This window comes from Solea solea, chromosome 14, assembly GCF_958295425.1.
Source record: "Solea solea chromosome 14, fSolSol10.1, whole genome shotgun sequence".
Classification (NCBI taxonomy): Eukaryota; Metazoa; Chordata; class Actinopteri; order Pleuronectiformes; family Soleidae; genus Solea; species Solea solea.
This window is the reverse complement of record NC_081147.1, coordinates 22622560-22644198: the sequence shown is the minus strand read 5'-3', so window position 1 is coordinate 22644198 and position 21639 is coordinate 22622560. Positions and strand designations below refer to the sequence as shown.

The window sequence follows — 21639 nt, the reverse complement described above, 5'->3', positions numbered from 1 at the left end:
TTTCCACTGAACTATTGAACACTAAACTGCAGCAAATATGACAAAAGACCATTTTAAAATCTCTTTCTCCCACATATTTGTGATATTTGTTATATAGTCTGCCATGTATGTGTTTATTGGAAGTTCTGTTTATCTATTTGTGCTTTGTCACTTTTTGAGAGGCTCTATTAATTTTGGCCCAGCATTTTATTTTACTTTAAAGTAAAAATAAAAACAAAAAACAAAAAAAAATCATATTGCATTTATTTAATTATAAGCAGTTCATTTTTAGATGTATCATTCAATTTTGGTTTAACGGGGAGAGTAAATTGCAATAATGGAAAATGTTGAATCAAAATACTTAGATAAATCAAATGAATCATATATGTATAAGTATAGTGGTTCTGATAAATCAAAAACTACAGCATAGTAAATTCTCAGACAACATAGTGCAGTGGTTTAAGAAACCCGAATTTTGTGTCACTGATACAGAGTCGAGGCTTTGAGCACTTGGTGGCTCTGGGTCTCGCTGTGGGGCCGGTGAAGCCTCATTATCAGATGTCAGGTTTACAGAGCTGAACATGCGGGTCATGACCTCTGGCAGTATTATATCTGCCTGGCAGCCCTCTCCATCATGCTCCTCTGTCTGCTAGATCAGATACAGAGGCCGCGGATCACTCACTGACTCCGACACCGGGCTTCGGCAGCTCGTTAATCAGTCAGCCAACCACGGCTTGGTAATCGGCCATGTGGTCGGGTCCTCTGTCGTTATTCAGCAAAGAGTGCAGCACTCTGTTGGACTATTAAAAAATCCAGTGCAGACTCATTTGAACTTGATTTCCCACTAGGTCTAATATTATATATATATATATATATATATATATATATATATATATATATATATATATATATATATATATATATATATATATATATATATATATATATATATATATATATATATATATATATATGTATATTCCTTAACATTTTACGGCTACTCCAGAATCACATATTTGTCTGAAAACTTATAAACACTTCATTTTATATAAATGTTGGAGTGCTAATAGATCAAAACTGGCAATTTTAAAGATATTAGATGGGAGTGTACTCCGTTTATTGACATTTTACAGTCAAATAATTAATTAATTAAAAGTAATCTTAGAGCTTTCAGATTAATGACCGAGGTTTTGCTGCAGCTCATAATGTCATGGACCAGAGTGTTTTAGATGCTCACGTCAGATGTTATGGGTTTTGTACCTTAGCTCTTGCTTGGGTTGGGTTTTTCTTTTGCTGCGCTGCTGCATGGGAGTTATTATTTGTGCTTTTGTTTTTGTGTGCACCCACAGAGACGGGAGTTTATAATGAAAAGAATCCTTAATAGCAGCCTTTATTTACTCTGTTATGTTGGTGTTACTTGTATGTGATAGTTTTTATAATTAAGTCTTGAAATTATTATATCTTTAGTGTGTGCTGGTTGACGCCATGCTACATTGTTTTGTCTGTTTCTTACATTTCTTTCTCTCATCTCGTTCCCCTCGCTCCATGACCTCTCCTGCTGTTTGCCCTCACACTGCCTGGTGTTCACACCATAATCCTCCTCCTCTCCCATGCCTTGTTCCTTTGTCTTAATTCTTTTTTCCCCCCCCTCCTGTTTCTTTGCTTATACCTTCATCATGTCGCTGCTCTGACGTGGTGAACCTTGCTCAGGGGATTGTGAAGGCTGAGCTGGTGAACTACCCACAGGATGAAGGCCCAATTAGACAAGAGGACAACCAGCAAAGCAAAATATGTTCTGTTCAGTAGCAGGAAGTATGTCGGCACAGGCCTGTTTATCTGTTAATAGCATAAACAGTAGCTTTCTAGTTACAGATACTAGTTAGATTAGAACTCTAGAAAAAGAAGATAATCTTTCCCCCCCCCATCCCTGAGACTTAATTGTGCTGACCTCTAGTAGATAGTAACAGATATACGACATCAGTGTGACCTCCGTCTTTCTCCTGACATCATGTTCACAACCATGTTCACAACCTTGTTCATCATGAGGTCGGTGAGAGTGGAGAGAGACGCAGCAAATGTGTGAGCTGACATACATTTGTGTGTTCCCGTGCTGATAGGATTATGTTCTCAGTTTCTAAAACTCTTTGTAAAACAGAGAAAGTTTGGTGGATTTAATTTTAAAGCCTGGGTGGAGGTCACTGAAACATCCTCTGAAATATGTAAATAACTTGTTATCCATTAAACCCTGTGATGTTTTCACTTTTTTTTTAAATTCTGGCCTGTTTTTCAGCGTGTGGTGAAGGCAGACATCGTGAACTACAGCCAGGACACCGTGGCCAGGACAGTCAACCCCCCACGCAGCTCCATGTGTGTGGTGCAGTGACCTCCTCATTTACACATACACACACACACACACACACACACTCTTCAGTCAGTATTCCTTACGTCAGGAGTTTTGGAGTTACTGGATCACTCGTGTTCAGAGAGCGCTCTCTGTGTTCCTGTGTGCCAGTTGAGTGGGTGAGATGAAGAACAGACTGTGTGGTTTTCAGGTCTTTGGTCTGTTGTTTCGGATATTTGGCAGAAATCACTTTTTAGTATGGTTCACCAAAAAAAGGAAATGGGACCTAATTTTTTTTACATGCAGCTATTACTTTACTTCAATGATTCATTTTTAATAGATAAAAAAAGTGTTAGTATGAAGCTGGTTGTCAACTACTATAATCATTCACTCTTGTAGACGAGAGCCTTTTTCTACATTTCATCCTCTGCTGTTGCAATTAGGAGCTGTTTTTCAATGATTAGAGAGAGTGCAGAGGATTTCTAAAGTTACTTTAAACATGTGTTTCGTTCATCTCCGTCCCGCTGACTGCAAATTGCATTCGTGGTACGAATGTATGGGACATTTTGTGAAATCTGTTTAGGATTTAACCTGGTTTTAACATCCGTCTTCAATGATTCGACCATGGCCAGATCTGAACGTGTCCCCAGATCTGATCACACAAACCACACATTAGTCCACATCCCTGATCGTCCTCAGGGTGGATTAGACATCGTCTCCTCGGGTGATGTGAAATGTTGAATTTCCAAGTATTTCAGTGAGTACCCTGTAAAGGGTTAACAGGTAACACACACACACACACACACAGTAACAGGAGATGCATCCTTGAATAATTTTAATGACAATTTGTATAATCTGGCTGTGATCGGATCACTGAGGATGGAAGATAATCCCATGTCTGTTCCTCAGCAGAACAGAAGAAGAAAAAGACAATGTTTCAATGCTATAGTTCACTGAACGGAATCTCTGTCTTCAATTTGCCAAGTAGAGGCTTATGCTAGCAGTGCTGTGACGTGGAGTGTGTGCTGTTATTTTACGTAGAATCATTTAAATTTTCCATTTTCTTTTTTTATTCTGTACTTACTTTTATCACCATCATTTGCTTATCTCTTATAATATGTCTGCAAATGTTTTACTGTTAAGTCTGTAATCACATTTCAATGATTTTTGTGTCTCATTTTCACTGATAGAGAGCTGATCAGATGCTGTATTTATGCAGTGTGCTAATAAAGCTGAACGATTATGACTCAGGAAGTACCTGAGTGTTGAGGTGAGCATGAGGTAAAAAAAGAAATGTGCATTTTACTAGATCTCCACATTAACCTTATTCAACTGTCCGTTATAGAACAGAAGTTTGCGTTGAAGAAAAAACAGCGACGCATAAAATGTTTCGCATCTTTTTGACCACATTTTACAAACTTTGTTGTTGAGTCCACTCGGATGTTGTACGTTTTGTCAAATGGTGTCCTCCACTTAATAGATAACAGTTCTGCACTTAAAGGCATGATGGGATTTAAAGTGGTGTCCACCTCCCTCTATATTCTGAAATACTGTATATTTAAATATGTTTGTACTGTATAAACAATCCTCCGCTCCATCGCGCATCCTGTAAACAAATGTATGCTTTAAAAACTTAATGAATGTACAGTTGGAACATTTAGTTGAGAGCGAAACAGCAACACAGGTTTTGTTGTGTTTCTGAATAAAATTCTACATGAAAACATCTGTGTGTTGCTTCTGTGAATACATACGATTTGATTATGTTAGTTTGTGTTGCTGTTTGATGCCACCACTACTGCCTTGCTCTGGACTAAAATTATTATTTTTTTCTGAGTAATTTATTTTGAATAGAATAAAGATTATAATAAAATATTACTCATAGTCAAAGTGAAAGTTTAGTATGTCGTCCAAAATGAGTAAAAAATGTCATAGTATAGTATGTGGTCCAAAATCAGTCAAAAAAGTCATAGTATAGTATGTTGTCCAAAATTAGTCAAAAATGTCATAGTATAGTATGTCGTCCAAAATCGCTCAAAAAAGTCATAGTATAGTATGTCGTCCAAAATTTGACAAAAAAGTCATAGTATAGTATGTCGTCCAAAATCGCTCAAAAAAGCCATAGTATAGTCAGTCAGTCAGTCATCATCTACCGCTTTATCCTCCACCAGAGGGTCGCGGGGGGTGCTGTGCCAATCTCAGCTACATCGGGCGATAGGCGGGGTACACCCTGGACAGTTCGCCAGTCCATCGCAGGGCCACACACAGATAGAGACAAACAACCATTCACTCTCACACTCACTCCTATGGTCAATTTGGAGTGTCCAATTTACCTATCCCCACATTGCATGTTTTTGGACTGTGGGAGGAAGCCGGAGTACCCGGAGAGAACCCACGCACACACGGGGAGAACATGCAAACTCCATGCAGAAAGGCCCTTGTTCCAACCGGGGCTCGAACCCGGGTCTTCTTGCTGCAAGGCGAGAGTGCTAACCACTACACCACCGTGTGGCCTCATAGTATAGTATGTCGTCCAAAATCACTCAAAAAAGTCATAGTATAGTATGTCGTCCAAAATCGCTCAAAAAGTCATAGTATAGTATGTCGTCTAAAATCGCTCAAAAAAGTCATAGTATAGTATTTCGTCCAAAATGTGACAAAAAATATCATAGTATAGTATGTCGTCCAAAATGTGACAAAAAAGTCATAGTATAGTATGTCGTCCAAAATCGCTCAAAAAAGTCATAGTATAGTATGTCGTCCAAAATCGCTCAAAAAGTCATAGTATAGTATGTCGTCAAAAATCGCTCAAAAAAGTCATAGTATAGTATGTCGTCCAAAATCGCTCAAAAAAGTCATAGTATAGTATGTCGTCCAAAATGTGACAAAAAAGTCACAGTATAGTATGTCGTCCAAAATCGCTCAAAAAAGTCATAGTATAGTATGTCGTCCAAAATGTGACAAAAAAGTCATAGTATAGTATGTCCTCCAAAATGTGACAAAAAAGTCATAGTATAGTATGTCGTCCAAAATTTGACAAAAAAGTCATAGTTTAGTGTGTCATCCAAAATCTGGCAAAAAAATCATACTTTAGCATGTTGTCCAAAATGTGACAAAAAAGTCATAGGATAGTATGTCATCCAAAATCGGTCAAAAAAGTAATTCTTTAGTATGTCGTCCAAAATGTGACAAAAAAGTCATAGTATAGTATGTCGTCCAAAATCGCTCAAAAAAGTCATAGTATAGTATGTCGTCCAAAACTTGACAAAAAAGTCATAGTATAGTATGTCGTCCAAAATGTGACAAAAATGTCATAGTATAGTATGTCGTCCAAAATCACTCAAAAACGTCATAGTATAGTATGTCGTCCAAAATGAGACAAAAATGTCATAGTATAGTATGTCGTCCAAAATCACTCAGAAAGGTCATAGTATAGTATGTCGTCCAAAATTTGACAAAAAAGTCATAGTATAGTATGTCGTCCAAAATCGCTAAAAAAGTCATAGTATAGTATGTCGTCCAAAATTTGACAAAAAAGTCATAGTATAGTTTGTCGTCCAAAATCACTCAAAAACGTCATAGTATAGTATGTCGTCCAAAATCACTCAAAAACATCATAGTATGAATATGTCGTCCAAAATGAGACAAAAATGTCATAGTATAGTATGTCGTCCAAAATCACTCAGAAACGTCATAGTATAGTATGTCGTCCAAAATCAGTCAAAAAAGTCATAGTATGAATATGTTGTCCAAAATGAGACAAAAACTTCATAGTATAGTATGTCGTCCAAAATCACTCAAAAACGTCATAGTATAGTATGTCGTCCAAAATCGCTAAAAAAGTCATAGTATAGTATGTCGTCCAAAATTTGACAAAAAAGTCAGTATAGTATGTCGTCCAAAATTTGACAAAAAAGTCATAGTATAGTATGTCGTCTAAAATGTGACAAAAAAGTCATAGTATAGTATGTCGTCCAAAATGTGACGAAAAGTCATAGTATAGTATGTCGTCAAAAAACGCTCAAAAAAGTCATAGTATAGTATGTCGTCAAAAAACGCTCAAAAAGTCATAGTATAGTATGTCGTCCAAAATGTGACAAAAAAGTCATAGTATAGTATGTCGTCCAAAATGTGACAAAAAAGTCATAGTATAGTATGTCGTCCAAAATGTGACAAAAAAGGCATAGTATAGTATGTCGTCCAAAATCGCTCTAAAAAGTCATAGTATAGTATGTCGTCCAAAATCGCTCAAAAAAGTCATAGTATAGTATGTCGTCCAAAATCGCTAAAAAAGTCATAGTATAGTATGTCGTCCAAAATTTGACAAAAAAGTCATAGTATAGTATGTCGTCCAAAATGTGACAAAAAAGTCATAGTATAGTATGTCGTCCAAAATCGCTCAAAAAAGTCATAGTATAGTATGTCATCCAAAATTTGACAAAAAAGTCATAGTATAGTTTGTCGTCCAAAATCACTCAAAAACTTCATAGTATAGTATGTCGTCCAAAATGAGACAAAAATGTCATAGTATAGTATGTCGTCCAAAATCACTCAGAAACGTCATAGTATAGTATGTCGTCCAAAATCAGTCAAAAAAGTCACAGTATAGTATGTTGTCCAAAATGAGACAAAAACTTCATAGTATAGTATGTCGTCCAAAATCACTCAAAAACGTCATAGTATAGTATGTCGTCCAAAATGAGACAAAAATGTCATAGTATAGTATGTCGTCCAAAATCGCTCAAAAAGTCATAGTATAGTATGTCGTCCAAAATTTGACAAAAAAGTCATAGTATAGTATGTCGTCCAAAATTTGACAAAAAAGTCATAGTATAGTATGTCGTCTAAAATGTGACAAAAAAGTCATAGTATAGTATGTCGTCCAAATCACTCAAAAAATTCATAGTATAGTATGTCGTCCAAAATGTGACAAAAAAGTCATAGTATAGTATGTCGTCAAAAAACGCTAAAAAAAGTCATAGTATAGTATGTCGTCCAAAATGTGACAAAAAAGTCATAGTATAGTATGTCGTCCAAAATGTGACAAAAAAGTCATAGTATAGTATGTCGTCCAAAATGTGACAAAAAAGTCATAGTATAGTATGTCGTCCAAAATCGCTCAAAAAAGTCATAGTATAGTATGTCGTCCAAAATCGCTCAAAAAAGTCATAGTATAGTATGTCATCCAAAATCGCTAAAAAAGTCATAGTATAGTATGTCGTCCAAAATTTGACAAAAAAGTCATAGTATAGTATGTCGTCCAAAATGTGACAAAAAAGTCATAGTATAGTATGTCGTCCAAAATCGCTCAAAAAAGTCATAGTATAGTATGTCGTCCAAAATTTGACAAAAAAGTCATAGTATAGTTTGTCGTCCAAAATCACTCAAAAACTTCATAGTATAGTATGTCGTCCAAAATGAGACAAAAATGTCATAGTATAGTATGTCGTCCAAAATCACTCAGAAACGTCATAGTATAGTATGTCGTCCAAAATCAGTCAAAAAAGTCACAGTATAGTATGTTGTCCAAAATGAGACAAAAACTTCATAGTATAGTATGTCGTCCAAAATCACTCAAAAACGTCATAGTATAGTATGTCGTCCAAAATGAGACAAAAATGTCATAGTATAGTATGTCGTCCAAAATCGCTCAAAAAGTCATAGTATAGTATGTCGTCCAAAATTTGACAAAAAAGTCATAGTATAGTATGTCGTCCAAAATTTGACAAAAAAGTCATAGTATAGTATGTCGTCTAAAATGTGACAAAAAAGTCATAGTATAGTATGTCGTCCAAATCACTCAAAAAATTCATAGTATAGTATGTCGTCCAAAATGTGACAAAAAAGTCATAGTATAGTATGTCGTCAAAAAACGCTAAAAAAAGTCATAGTATAGTATGTCGTCCAAAATGTGACAAAAAAGTCATAGTATAGTATGTCGTCCAAAATGTGACAAAAAAGTCATAGTATAGTATGTCGTCCAAAATCAGTCAAAAAAGTCACAGTATAGTATGTTGTCCAAAATGAGACAAAAACTTCATAGTATAGTATGTCGTCCAAAATCACTCAAAAACGTCATAGTATAGTATGTCGTCCAAAATGAGACAAAAATGTCATAGTATAGTATGTCGTCCAAAATCGCTCAAAAAGTCATAGTATAGTATGTCGTCCAAAATGTGACAAAAAAGTCATAGTATAGTATGTCGTCCAAAATGTGACAAAAAATTCATAGTATAGTATGTCGTCCAAAATGTGACAAAAAAGTCATAGTATAGTATGTCGTCAAAAAATGCTAAAAAAAGTCATAGTATAGTATGTCGTCCAAAATGTGACAAAAAAGTCATAGTATAGTATGTCGTCCAAAATGTGACAAAAAAGTCATAGTATAGTATGTCGTCCAAAATCGCTCAAAAAGTCATAGTATATTATGTCGTCCAAAATTTGACAAAAAAGTCATAGTATAGTATGTCGTCCAAAATGTGACAAAAAAGTCATAGTATAGTATGTCGTCCAAAATGTGACAAAAAAGTCATAGTATAGTATGTCGTCCAAAATCGCTCAAAAAGTCATAGTATATTATGTCGTCCAAAATTTGACAAAAAAGTCATAGTATAGTATGTCGTCCAAAATCGCTAAAAAAGTCATAGTATAGTATGTCGTCCAAAATGTGACAAAAAAGTCATAGTATAGTATGTCGTCCAAAATGTGACAAAAAAGTCATAGTATAGTATGTCGTCCAAAATGTGACAAAAAAGTCATAGTATAGTATGTCGTCCAAAATCGCTCTAAAAAGTCATAGTATAGTATGTCGTCCAAAATCGCTCAAAAAAGTCATAGTATAGTATGTCGTCCAAAATCGCTAAAAAAGTCATAGTATAGTATGTCGTCCAAAATTTGACAAAAAAGTCATAGTATAGTATGTCGTCCAAAATGTGACAAAAAAGTCATAGTATAGTATGTCGTCCAAAATCGCTCAAAAAAGTCATAGTATAGTATGTCGTCCAAAATTTGACAAAAAAGTCATAGTCTAGTTTGTCGTCCAAAATCACTCAGAAACGTCATAGTATAGTATGTCGTCCAAAATCACTCAAAAACCTCATAGTATGAATATGTCGTCCAAAATGAGACAAAAATGTCATAGTATAGTATGCCGTCCAAAATCACTCAGAAACGTCATAGTATAGTATGTCGTCCAAAATCAGTCAAAAAAGTCACAGTATAGTATGTTGTCCAAAATGAGACAAAAACTTCATAGTATAGTATGTCGTCCAAAATCGCTAAAAAAGTCATAGTATAGTATGTCGTCCAAAATTTGACAAAAAAGTCATAGTATAGTATGTCGTCCAAAATTTGACAAAAAAGTCATAGTATAGTATGTCGTCTAAAATGTGACAAAAAAGTCATAGTATAGTATGTCGTCCAAATCACTCAAAAAATTCATAGTATAGTATGTCATCCAAAATGTGACGAAAAGTCATAGTATAGTATGTCGTCAAAAAACGCTCAAAAAAGTCATAGTATAGTATGTCGTCAAAAAACGCTCAAAAAGTCATAGTATAGTATGTCGTCCAAAATGTGACAAAAAAGTCATAGTATAGTATGTCGTCCAAAATGTGACAAAAAAGTCATAGTATAGTATGTCGTCCAAAATGTGACAAAAAAGTCATAGTATAGTATGTCGTCCAAAATCGCTCTAAAAAGTCATAGTATAGTATGTCGTCCAAAATCGCTCAAAAAAGTCATAGTATAGTATGTCGTCCAAAATCGCTAAAAAAGTCATAGTATAGTATGTCGTCCAAAATTTGACAAAAAAGTCATAGTATAGTATGTCGTCCAAAATGTGACAAAAAAGTCATAGTATAGTATGTCGTCCAAAATCGCTCAAAAAAGTCATAGTATAGTATGTCGTCCAAAATTTGACAAAAAAGTCATAGTATAGTTTGTCGTCCAAAATCACTCAAAAACTTCATAGTATAGTATGTCGTCCAAAATGAGACAAAAATGTCATAGTATAGTATGTCGTCCAAAATCACTCAGAAACGTCATAGTATAGTATGTCGTCCAAAATCAGTCAAAAAAGTCACAGTAAAGTATGTTGTCCAAAATGAGACAAAAACTTCATAGTATAGTATGTCGTCCAAAATCACTCAAAAACGTCATAGTATAGTATGTCGTCCAAAATGAGACAAAAATGTCATGGAAAGTATGTCGTCCAAAATCGCTCAAAAAGTCATAGTATAGTATGTCGTCCAAAATTTGACAAAAAAGTCATAGTATAGTATGTCGTCCAAAATTTGACAAAAAAGTCATAGTATAGTATGTCGTCTAAAATGTGACAAAAAAGTCATAGTATAGTATGTCGTCCAAATCACTCAAAAAATTCATAGTATAGTATGTCGTCCAAAATGTGACAAAAAAGTCATAGTATAGTATGTCGTCAAAAAACGCTAAAAAAAGTCATAGTATAGTATGTCGTCCAAAATGTGACAAAAAAGTCATAGTATAGTATGTCGTCCAAAATGTGACAAAAAAGTCATAGTATAGTATGTCGTCCAAAATCGCTCAAAAAGTCATAGTATATTATGTCGTCCAAAATTTGACAAAAAAGTCATAGTATAGTATGTCGTCCAAAATGTGACAAAAAAGTCATAGTATAGTATGTCGTCCAAAATGTGACAAAAAAGTCATAGTATAGTATGTCGTCCAAAATGTGACAAAAAAGTCATAGTATAGTATGTCGTCCAAAATCGCTCAAAAAGTCATAGTATATTATGTCGTCCAAAATTTGACAAAAAAGTCATAGTATAGTATGTCGTCCAAAATGTGACAAAAAAGTCATAGTATAGTATGTCGTCCAAAATCGCTCTAAAAAGTCATAGTATAGTATGTCGTCCAAAATCGCTCAAAAAAGTCATAGTATAGTATGTCGTCCAAAATCGCTAAAAAAGTCATAGTTTGTATGTCGTCCAAAATTTGACAAAAAAGTCATAGTATAGTATGTCGTCCAAAATGTGACAAAAAAGTCATAGTATAGTATGTCGTCCAAAATCGCTCAAAAAAGTCATAGTATAGTATGTCGTCCAAAATTTGACAAAAAAGTCATAGTATAGTTTGTCGTCCAAAATCACTCAAAAACGTCATAGTATAGTATGTCGTCCAAAATCACTCAAAAACGTCATAGTATAGTATGTCGTCCAAAATGAGACAAAAATGTCATAGTATAGTATGTTGTCCAAAATCAGTCAGAAACGTCATAGTATAGTATGTCGTCCAAAATCACTCAGAAACGTCATAGTATAGTATGTCGTCCAAAATCAGTCAAAAAAGTCACAGTATAGTATGTTGTCCAAAATGAGACAAAAACTTCATAGTATAGTATGTCGTCCAAAATCACTCAAAAACGTCATAGTATAGTATGTCGTCCAAAATGAGACAAAAATGTCATAGTATAGTATGTCGTCCAAAATCGCTCAAAAAATTCATAGTATAGAATGACGCCAAAATGTGACAAAAAAGTCATAGTATAGTATGTCGTCAAAAAATGCTCAAAAAAGTCATAGTATAGTATGTCGTCAAAAAACGCTCAAAAAGTCATAGTAAAGTATATCGTCCAAAATGTGACAAAAAAGTCATAGTATAGTATGTCGTCCAAAATGTGACAAAAAAGTCACAGTATAGTATGTCGTCCAAAATCGCTAAAAAAGTCATAGTATATTATGTCGTCCAAAATCAGACAAAAAAGTCACAGTATAGTATGTCGTCCAAAATCGCTAAAAAGTCATAGTATAGTATGTCGTCCAATATCTGACAAAAAAGTCATAGTATAGTATGTTGTCCAAAATTTTACAAAAAAGTCATCGGATAGTATGTCGTCCAAAATCGCTCAAAAAAGTCATAGTATAGAATGACGCCAAAATGTGACAAAAAAGTCATAGTATAGTATGTCGTCAAAAAATGCTCAAAAAAGTCATAGTATAGTATGTCGTCAAAAAACGCTCAAAAAGTCATAGTAAAGTATATCGTCCAAAATGTGACAAAAAAGTCATAGTATAGTATGTCGTCCAAAATGTGACAAAAAAGTCACAGTATAGTATGTCGTCCAAAATCGCTCAAAAAGTCATAGTATATTATGTCGTCCAAAATTTGACAAAAAAGTCATAGTATAGTATGTCGTCCAAAATGTGACAAAAAAGTCATAGCATAGTATGTCGTCCAAAATCGTTCTAAAAAGTCATAGTATAGTATGTCGTCCAAATTCGCTCAAAAAAGTCATAGTATAGTATGTCGTCCAAAATCGCTCAAAAAAGTCATAGTATAGTATGTCTTCCAAAATGTGACAAAAAAGTCATAGTATAGTATGTCGTCCAAAATGTGACAAAAAAGTCACAGTATAGTATGTCGTCCAAAATCGCTAAAAAGTCATAGTATAGTATGTCGTCCAATATCTGACAAAAAAGTCATAGTATAGTATGTTGTCCAAAATTTTACAAAAAAGTCATAGTATAGTATGTCGTCCAAAATCGCTCTAAAAAGTCATAGTATAGTATGTCGTCCAAAATCGCTCAAAAAAGTCATAGTATAGTATGTCGTCCAAAATCGCTAAAAAAGTCATAGTATAGTATGTCGTCCAAAATTTGACAAAAAAGTCATAGTATAGTATGTCGTCCAAAATCGCTCAAAAAAGTCATCGGATAGTATGTCGTCCAAAATCGCTCAAAAAAGTCATAGTATAGTATGTCTTCCAAAATGTGACAAAAAAGTCATAGTATAGTATGTTGTCGAAAATGAGACAAAAACGTCATAGTATAGTATGTCGTCCAAAATCACTCAAAAACGTCATAGTATAGTATGTCGTCCAAAATGAGACAAAAATGTCATAGTATAGTATGTCGTCCAAAATCACTCAAAAACGTCATAGTATAGTATGTCGTCCAAAATGAGACAAAAATGTCAAAGTATAGTATGTCGTCCAAAATCGCTAAAAAAGTCATAGTATAGTATGTCGTCCAAAATCACTCAAAAACGTCATAGTATAGTATGTCGTCTAAAATGTGACAAAAAAGTCATAGCATAGTATGTCGTCCAAAATCACTCAAAAAATTCATAGTATAGTATGTCGTCCAAAATGTGACAAAAAAGTCATAGTATAGTATGTCGTCAAAAAATGCTCAAAAAAGTCATAGTATAGTATGTCGTCAAAAAACGCTCAAAAAGTCATAGTATAGTATGTCGTCCAAAATGTGACAAAAAAGTCATAGTATAGTATGTCGTCCAAAATCGCTCAAAAAGTCATAGTATATTATGTCGTCCAAAATTTGACAAAAAAGTCATAGTATAGTATGTCGTCCAAAATGTGACAAAAAAGTCATAGCATAGTATGTCGTCCAAAATCGTTCTAAAAAGTCATAGTATAGTATGTCGTCCAAATTCGCTCAAAAAAGTCATAGTATAGTATGTCGTCCAAAATCGCTAAAAAGTCATAGTATAGTATGTCGTCCAAAATTTGACAAAAAAGTCATAGTATAGTATGTCGTCCAAAATGTGACAAAAAAGTCATAGTATAGTATGTCGTCCAAAATCGCTCAAAAAAGTCATAGTATAGTATGTCGTCTAAAATGTGACAAAAAAGTCACAGTATAGTATGTCGTCCAAAATCGCTAAAAAAGTCATAGTATAGTATGTCGTCCAAAATTTGACAAAAAAGTCATAGTATAGTATGTCGTCCAAAATCGCTCAAAAAAGTCATAGGATAGTATGTCGTCCAAATTCGCTCAAAAAAGTCATAGTATAGTATGTCTTCCAAAATGTGACAAAAAAGTCATAGTATAGTATGTCGTCCAAAATGTGACAAAAAGTCATAGTATAGTATGTCGTCCAAAATCACTCAAAAATGTCATAGTATAGTATGTCGTCCAAAATGAGACAAAAATGTCATAGTATAGTATGTCGTCCAGAAACGCTCAAAAAGTCATAGTATAGTATGTCGTCTAAAATGTGACAAAAAAGTCATAGCATAGTATGTCGTCCAAAATCACTCAAAAAATTCATAGTATAGTATGTCGTCCAAAATGTGACAAAAAAGTCATAGTATAGTATGTCGTCAAAAAATGCTCAAAAAAGTCATAGTATAGTATGTCGTCAAAAAACGCTCAAAAAGTCATAGTATAGTATGTCGTCCAAAATGTGACAAAAAAGTCATAGTATAGTATGTCGTCCAAAATCGCTTAAAAAGTCATAGTATATTATGTCGTCCAAAATTTGACAAAAAAGTCATAGTATAGTATGTCGTCCAAAATGTGACAAAAAAGTCATAGTATAGTATGTCGTCCAAAATGTGACAAAAAAGTCATCGTATAGTATGTCGTCCAAAATCGCTCAAAAAGTCATAGTATATTATGTCGTCCAAAATTTGACAAAAAAGTCATAGTATAGTATGTCGTCCAAAATGTGACAAAAAAGTCATAGCATAGTATGTCGTCCAAAATCGTTCTAAAAAGTCATAGTATAGTATGTCGTCCAAATTCGCTCAAAAATCATAGTATAGTATGTCGTCCAAAATCGCTAAAAAGTCATAGTATAGTATGTCGTCCAAAATTTGACAAAAAAGTCATAGTATAGTATGTCGTCCAAAATGTGACAAAAAAGTCACAGTATAGTATGTCGTCCAAAATCGCTAAAAAGTCATAGTATAGTATGTCGTCCAATATCTGACAAAAAAGTCATAGTATAGTATGTTGTCCAAAATTTTACAAAAAAGTCATAGTATAGTATGTCGTCCAAAATCGCTCTAAAAAGTCATAGTATAGTATGTCGTCCAAAATCGCTCAAAAAATTCATAGTATAGTATGTCGTCCAAAATGTGACAAAAAAGTCATAGTATAGTATGTCGTCAAAAAATGCTCAAAAAAGTCATAGTATAGTATGTCGTCAAAAAACGCTCAAAAAGTCATAGTATAGTATGTCGTCCAAAATGTGACAAAAAAGTCATAGTATAGTATGTCGTCCAAAATGTGACAAAAAAGTCACAGTATAGTATGTCGTCCAAAATCGCTCAAAAAGTCATAGTATATTATGTCGTCCAAAATTTGACAAAAAAGTCATAGTATAGTATGTCGTCCAAAATGTGACAAAAAAGTCATAGCATAGTATGTCGTCCAAAATCGTTCTAAAAAGTCATAGTATAGTATGTCGTCCAAATTCGCTCAAAAAAGTCATAGTATAGTATGTCGTCCAAAATCGCTCAAAAAAGTCATAGTATAGTATGTCTTCCAAAATGTGACAAAAAAGTCATAGTATAGTATGTCGTCCAAAATGTGACAAAAAAGTCACAGTATAGTATGTCGTCCAAAATCGCTAAAAAGTCATAGTATAGTATGTCGTCCAATATCTGACAAAAAAGTCATAGTATAGTATGTTGTCCAAAATTTTACAAAAAAGTCATAGTATAGTATGTCGTCCAAAATCGCTCTAAAAAGTCATAGTATAGTATGTCGTCCAAAATCGCTCAAAAAAGTCATAGTATAGTATGTCGTCCAAAATCGCTAAAAAAGTCATAGTATAGTATGTCGTCCAAAATTTGACAAAAAAGTCATAGTATAGTATGTCGTCCAAAATCGCTCAAAAAAGTCATCGGATAGTATGTCGTCCAAAATCGCTCAAAAAAGTCATAGTATAGTATGTCTTCCAAAATGTGACAAAAAAGTCATAGTATAGTATGTTGTCGAAAATGAGACAAAAACGTCATAGTATAGTATGTCGTCCAAAATCACTCAAAAACGTCATAGTATAGTATGTCGTCCAAAATGAGACAAAAATGTCATAGTATAGTATGTCGTCCAAAATCACTCAAAAACGTCATAGTATAGTATGTCGTCCAAAATGAGACAAAAATGTCATAGTATAGTATGTCGTCCAAAATCGCTAAAAAAGTCATAGTATAGTATGTCGTCCAAAATCACTCAAAAACGTCATAGTATAGTATGTTGTCCAAAATGAGACAAAAACTTCATAGTATAGTATGTCGTCCAAAATCACTCAAAAACGTCATAGTATAGTATGTCGTCCAAAATGAGACAAAAATGTCATAGTATAGTATGTCGTCCAAAATCGCTCAAAAAATTCATAGTATAGAATGACGCCAAAATGTGACAAAAAAGTCATAGTATAGTATGTCGTCAAAAAATGCTCAAAAAAGTCATAGTATAGTATGTCGTCAAAAAACGCTCAAAAAGTCATAGTAAAGTATATCGTCCAAAATGTGACAAAAAAGTCATAGTATAGTATGTCGTCCAAAATGTGACAAAAAAGTCACAGTATAGTATGTCGTCCAAAATCGCTAAAAAAGTCATAGTATATTATGTCGTCCAAAATCAGACAAAAAAGTCACAGTATAGTATGTCGTCCAAAATCGCTAAAAAGTCATAGTATAGTATGTCGTCCAATATCTGACAAAAAAGTCATAGTATAGTATGTTGTCCAAAATTTTACAAAAAAGTCATCGGATAGTATGTCGTCCAAAATCGCTCAAAAAAGTCATAGTATAGAATGACGCCAAAATGTGACAAAAAAGTCATAGTATAGTATGTCGTCAAAAAATGCTCAAAAAAGTCATATTATAGTATGTCGTCAAAAAACGCTCAAAAAGTCATAGTAAAGTATATCGTCCAAAATGTGACAAAAAAGTCATAGTATAGTATGTCGTCCAAAATGTGACAAAAAAGTCACAGTATAGTATGTCGTCCAAAATCGCTCAAAAAGTCATAGTATATTATGTCGTCCAAAATTTGACAAAAAAGTCATAGTATAGTATGTCGTCCAAAATGTGACAAAAAAGTCATAGCATAGTATGTCGTCCAAAATCGTTCTAAAAAGTCATAGTATAGTATGTCGTCCAAATTCGCTCAAAAAAGTCATAGTATAGTATGTCGTCCAAAATCGCTCAAAAAAGTCATAGTATAGTATGTCTTCCAAAATGTGACAAAAAAGTCATAGTATAGTATGTCGTCCAAAATGTGACAAAAAAGTCACAGTATAGTATGTCGTCCAAAATCGCTAAAAAGTCATAGTATAGTATGTCGTCCAATATCTGACAAAAAAGTCATAGTATAGTATGTTGTCCAAAATTTTACAAAAAAGTCATAGTATAGTATGTCGTCCAAAATCGCTCTAAAAAGTCATAGTATAGTATGTCGTCCAAAATCGCTCAAAAAAGTCATAGTATAGTATGTCGTCCAAAATCGCTAAAAAAGTCATAGTATAGTATGTCGTCCAAAATTTGACAAAAAAGTCATAGTATAGTATGTCGTCCAAAATCGCTCAAAAAAGTCATCGGATAGTATGTCGTCCAAAATCGCTCAAAAAAGTCATAGTATAGTATGTCTTCCAAAATGTGACAAAAAAGTCATAGTATAGTATGTTGTCGAAAATGAGACAAAAACGTCATAGTATAGTATGTCGTCCAAAATCACTCAAAAACGTCATAGTATAGTATGTCGTCCAAAATGAGACAAAAATGTCATAGTATAGTATGTCGTCCAAAATCACTCAAAAACGTCATAGTATAGTATGTCGTCCAAAATGAGACAAAAATGTCAAAGTATAGTATGTCGTCCAAAATCGCTAAAAAAGTCATAGTATAGTATGTCGTCCAAAATCACTCAAAAACGTCATAGTATAGTATGTCGTCTAAAATGTGACAAAAAAGTCATAGCATAGTATGTCGTCCAAAATCACTCAAAAAATTCATAGTATAGTATGTCGTCCAAAATGTGACAAAAAAGTCATAGTATAGTATGTCGTCAAAAAATGCTCAAAAAAGTCATAGTATAGTATGTCGTCAAAAAACGCTCAAAAAGTCATAGTATAGTATGTCGTCCAAAATGTGACAAAAAAGTCATAGTATAGTATGTCGTCCAAAATCGCTCAAAAAGTCATAGTATATTATGTCGTCCAAAATTTGACAAAAAAGTCATAGTATAGTATGTCGTCCAAAATGTGACAAAAAAGTCATAGCATAGTATGTCGTCCAAAATCGTTCTAAAAAGTCATAGTATAGTATGTCGTCCAAATTCGCTCAAAAAAGTCATAGTATAGTATGTCGTCCAAAATCGCTAAAAAGTCATAGTATAGTATGTCGTCCAAAATTTGACAAAAAAGTCATAGTATAGTATGTCGTCCAAAATGTGACAAAAAAGTCATAGTATAGTATGTCGTCCAAAATCGCTCAAAAAAGTCATAGTATAGTATGTCGTCTAAAATGTGACAAAAAAGTCACAGTATAGTATGTCGTCCAAAATCGCTAAAAAAGTCATAGTATAGTATGTCGTCCAAAATTTGACAAAAAAGTCATAGTATAGTATGTCGTCCAAAATCGCTCAAAAAAGTCATAGGATAGTATGTCGTCCAAATTCGCTCAAAAAAGTCATAGTATAGTATGTCTTCCAAAATGTGACAAAAAAGTCATAGTATAGTATGTCGTCCAAAATGTGACAAAAAGTCATAGTATAGTATGTCGTCCAAAATCACTCAAAAATGTCATAGTATAGTATGTCGTCCAAAATGAGACAAAAATGTCATAGTATAGTATGTCGTCCAGAAACGCTCAAAAAGTCATAGTATAGTATGTCGTCTAAAATGTGACAAAAAAGTCATAGCATAGTATGTCGTCCAAAATCACTCAAAAAATTCATAGTATAGTATGTCGTCCAAAATGTGACAAAAAAGTCATAGTATAGTATGTCGTCAAAAAATGCTCAAAAAAGTCATAGTATAGTATGTCGTCAAAAAACGCTCAAAAAGTCATAGTATAGTATGTCGTCCAAAATGTGACAAAAAAGTCATAGTATAGTATGTCGTCCAAAATCGCTTAAAAAGTCATAGTATATTATGTCGTCCAAAATTTGACAAAAAAGTCATAGTATAGTATGTCGTCCAAAATGTGACAAAAAAGTCATAGTATAGTATGTCGTCCAAAATGTGACAAAAAAGTCATCGTATAGTATGTCGTCCAAAATCGCTCAAAAAGTCATAGTATATTATGTCGTCCAAAATTTGACAAAAAAGTCATAGTATAGTATGTCGTCCAAAATGTGACAAAAAAGTCATAGCATAGTATGTCGTCCAAAATCGTTCTAAAAAGTCATAGTATAGTATGTCGTCCAAATTCGCTCAAAAATCATAGTATAGTATGTCGTCCAAAATCGCTAAAAAGTCATAGTATAGTATGTCGTCCAAAATTTGACAAAAAAGTCATAGTATAGTATGTCGTCCAAAATGTGACAAAAAAGTCACAGTATAGTATGTCGTCCAAAATCGCTAAAAAGTCATAGTATAGTATGTCGTCCAATATCTGACAAAAAAGTCATAGTATAGTATGTTGTCCAAAATTTTACAAAAAAGTCATAGTATAGTATGTCGTCCAAAATCGCTCTAAAAAGTCATAGTATAGTATGTCGTCCAAAATCGCTCAAAAAATTCATAGTATAGTATGTCGTCCAAAATGTGACAAAAAAGTCATAGTATAGTATGTCGTCAAAAAATGCTCAAAAAAGTCATAGTATAGTATGTCGTCAAAAAACGCTCAAAAAGTCATAGTATAGTATGTCGTCCAAAATGTGACAAAAAAGTCATAGTATAGTATGTCGTCCAAAATGTGACAAAAAAGTCACAGTATAGTATGTCGTCCAAAATCGCTCAAAAAGTCATAGTATATTATGTCGTCCAAAATTTGACAAAAAAGTCATAGTATAGTATGTCGTCCAAAATGTGACAAAAAAGTCATAGCATAGTATGTCGTCCAAAATCGTTCTAAAAAGTCATAGTATAGTATGTCGTCCAAATTCGCTCAAAAAAGTCATAGTATAGTATGTCGTCCAAAATCGCTCAAAAAAGTCATAGTATAGTATGTCTTCCAAAATGTGACAAAAAAGTCATAGTATAGTATGTCGTCCAAAATGTGACAAAAAAGTCACAGTATAGTATGTCGTCCAAAATCGCTAAAAAGTCATAGTATAGTATGTCGTCCAATATCTGACAAAAAAGTCATAGTATAGTATGTTGTCCAAAATTTTACAAAAAAGTCATAGTATAGTATGTCGTCCAAAATCGCTCTAAAAAGTCATAGTATAGTATGTCGTCCAAAATCGCTCAAAAAAGTCATAGTATAGTATGTCGTCCAAAATCGCTAAAAAAGTCATAGTATAGTATGTCGTCCAAAATTTGACAAAAAAGTCATAGTATAGTATGTCGTCCAAAATCGCTCAAAAAAGTCATCGGATAGTATGTCGTCCAAAATCGCTCAAAAAAGTCATAGTATAGTATGTCTTCCAAAATGTGACAAAAAAGTCATAGTATAGTATGTTGTCGAAAATGAGACAAAAACGTCATAGTATAGTATGTCGTCCAAAATCACTCAAAAACGTCATAGTATAGTATGTCGTCCAAAATGAGACAAAAATGTCATAGTATAGTATGTCGTCCAAAATCACTCAAAAACGTCATAGTATAGTATGTCGTCCAAAATGAGACAAAAATGTCATAGTATAGTATGTCGTCCAAAATCGCTAAAAAAGTCATAGTATAGTATGTCGTCCAAAATCACTCAAAAACGTCATAGTATAGTATGTCGTCTAAAATGTGACAAAAAAGTCATAGCATAGTATGTCGTCCAAAATCACTCAAAAAATTCATAGTATAGTATGTCGTCCAAAATGTGACAAAAAAGTCATAGTATAGTATGTCGTCAAAAAATGCTCAAAAAAGTCATAGTATAGTATGTCGTCAAAAAACGCTCAAAAAGTCATAGTATAGTATGTCGTCCAAAATGTGACAAAAAAGTCATAGTATAGTATGTCGTCCAAAATCGCTCAAAAAGTCATAGTATATTATGTCGTCCAAAATTTGACAAAAAAGTCATAGTATAGTATGTCGTCCAAAATGTGACAAAAAAGTCATAGCATAGTATGTCGTCCAAAATCGTTCTAAAAAGTCATAGTATAGTATGTCGTCCAAATTCGCTCAAAAAAGTCATAGTATAGTATGTCGTCCAAATTCGCTCAAAAAAGTCATAGTATAGTATGTCGTCCAAAATCGCTAAAAAGTCATAGTATAGTATGTCGTCCAAAATTTGACAAAAAAGTCATAGTATAGTATGTCGTCCAAAATGTGACAAAAAAGTCATAGTATAGTATGTCGTCCAAAATCGCTCAAAAAAGTCATAGTATAGTATGTCGTCTAAAATGTGACAAAAAAGTCACAGTATAGTATGTCGTCCAAAATCGCTAAAAAAGTCATAGTATAGTATGTCGTCCAAAATTTGACAAAAA

General features: G+C 33.4%; 1 protein-coding gene across 2 annotated transcripts in view; it reads left to right on the top strand.

Annotated features, from left to right (window-relative positions):
* The window catches only part of rab28 (RAB28, member RAS oncogene family), a 28488-nt gene extending 24445 nt beyond the window's left edge, over positions 1 to 4043 (top strand). The window contains exon 7 of one of the 2 annotated variants that reach the window (XM_058650391.1): positions 2270 to 4043. In XM_058650391.1, coding sequence (XP_058506374.1) covers positions 2270 to 2362 — 93 coding nt within the window. In that variant the 3' untranslated portion in view covers positions 2363 to 4043. Of the gene's footprint in view, positions 1 to 1689; positions 1975 to 2269 lie in introns of those variants that run through there. The other variant, XM_058650392.1, reaches the window with a different exon arrangement.
* The last annotated feature ends 17596 nt before the right edge of the window (positions 4044 to 21639 follow it).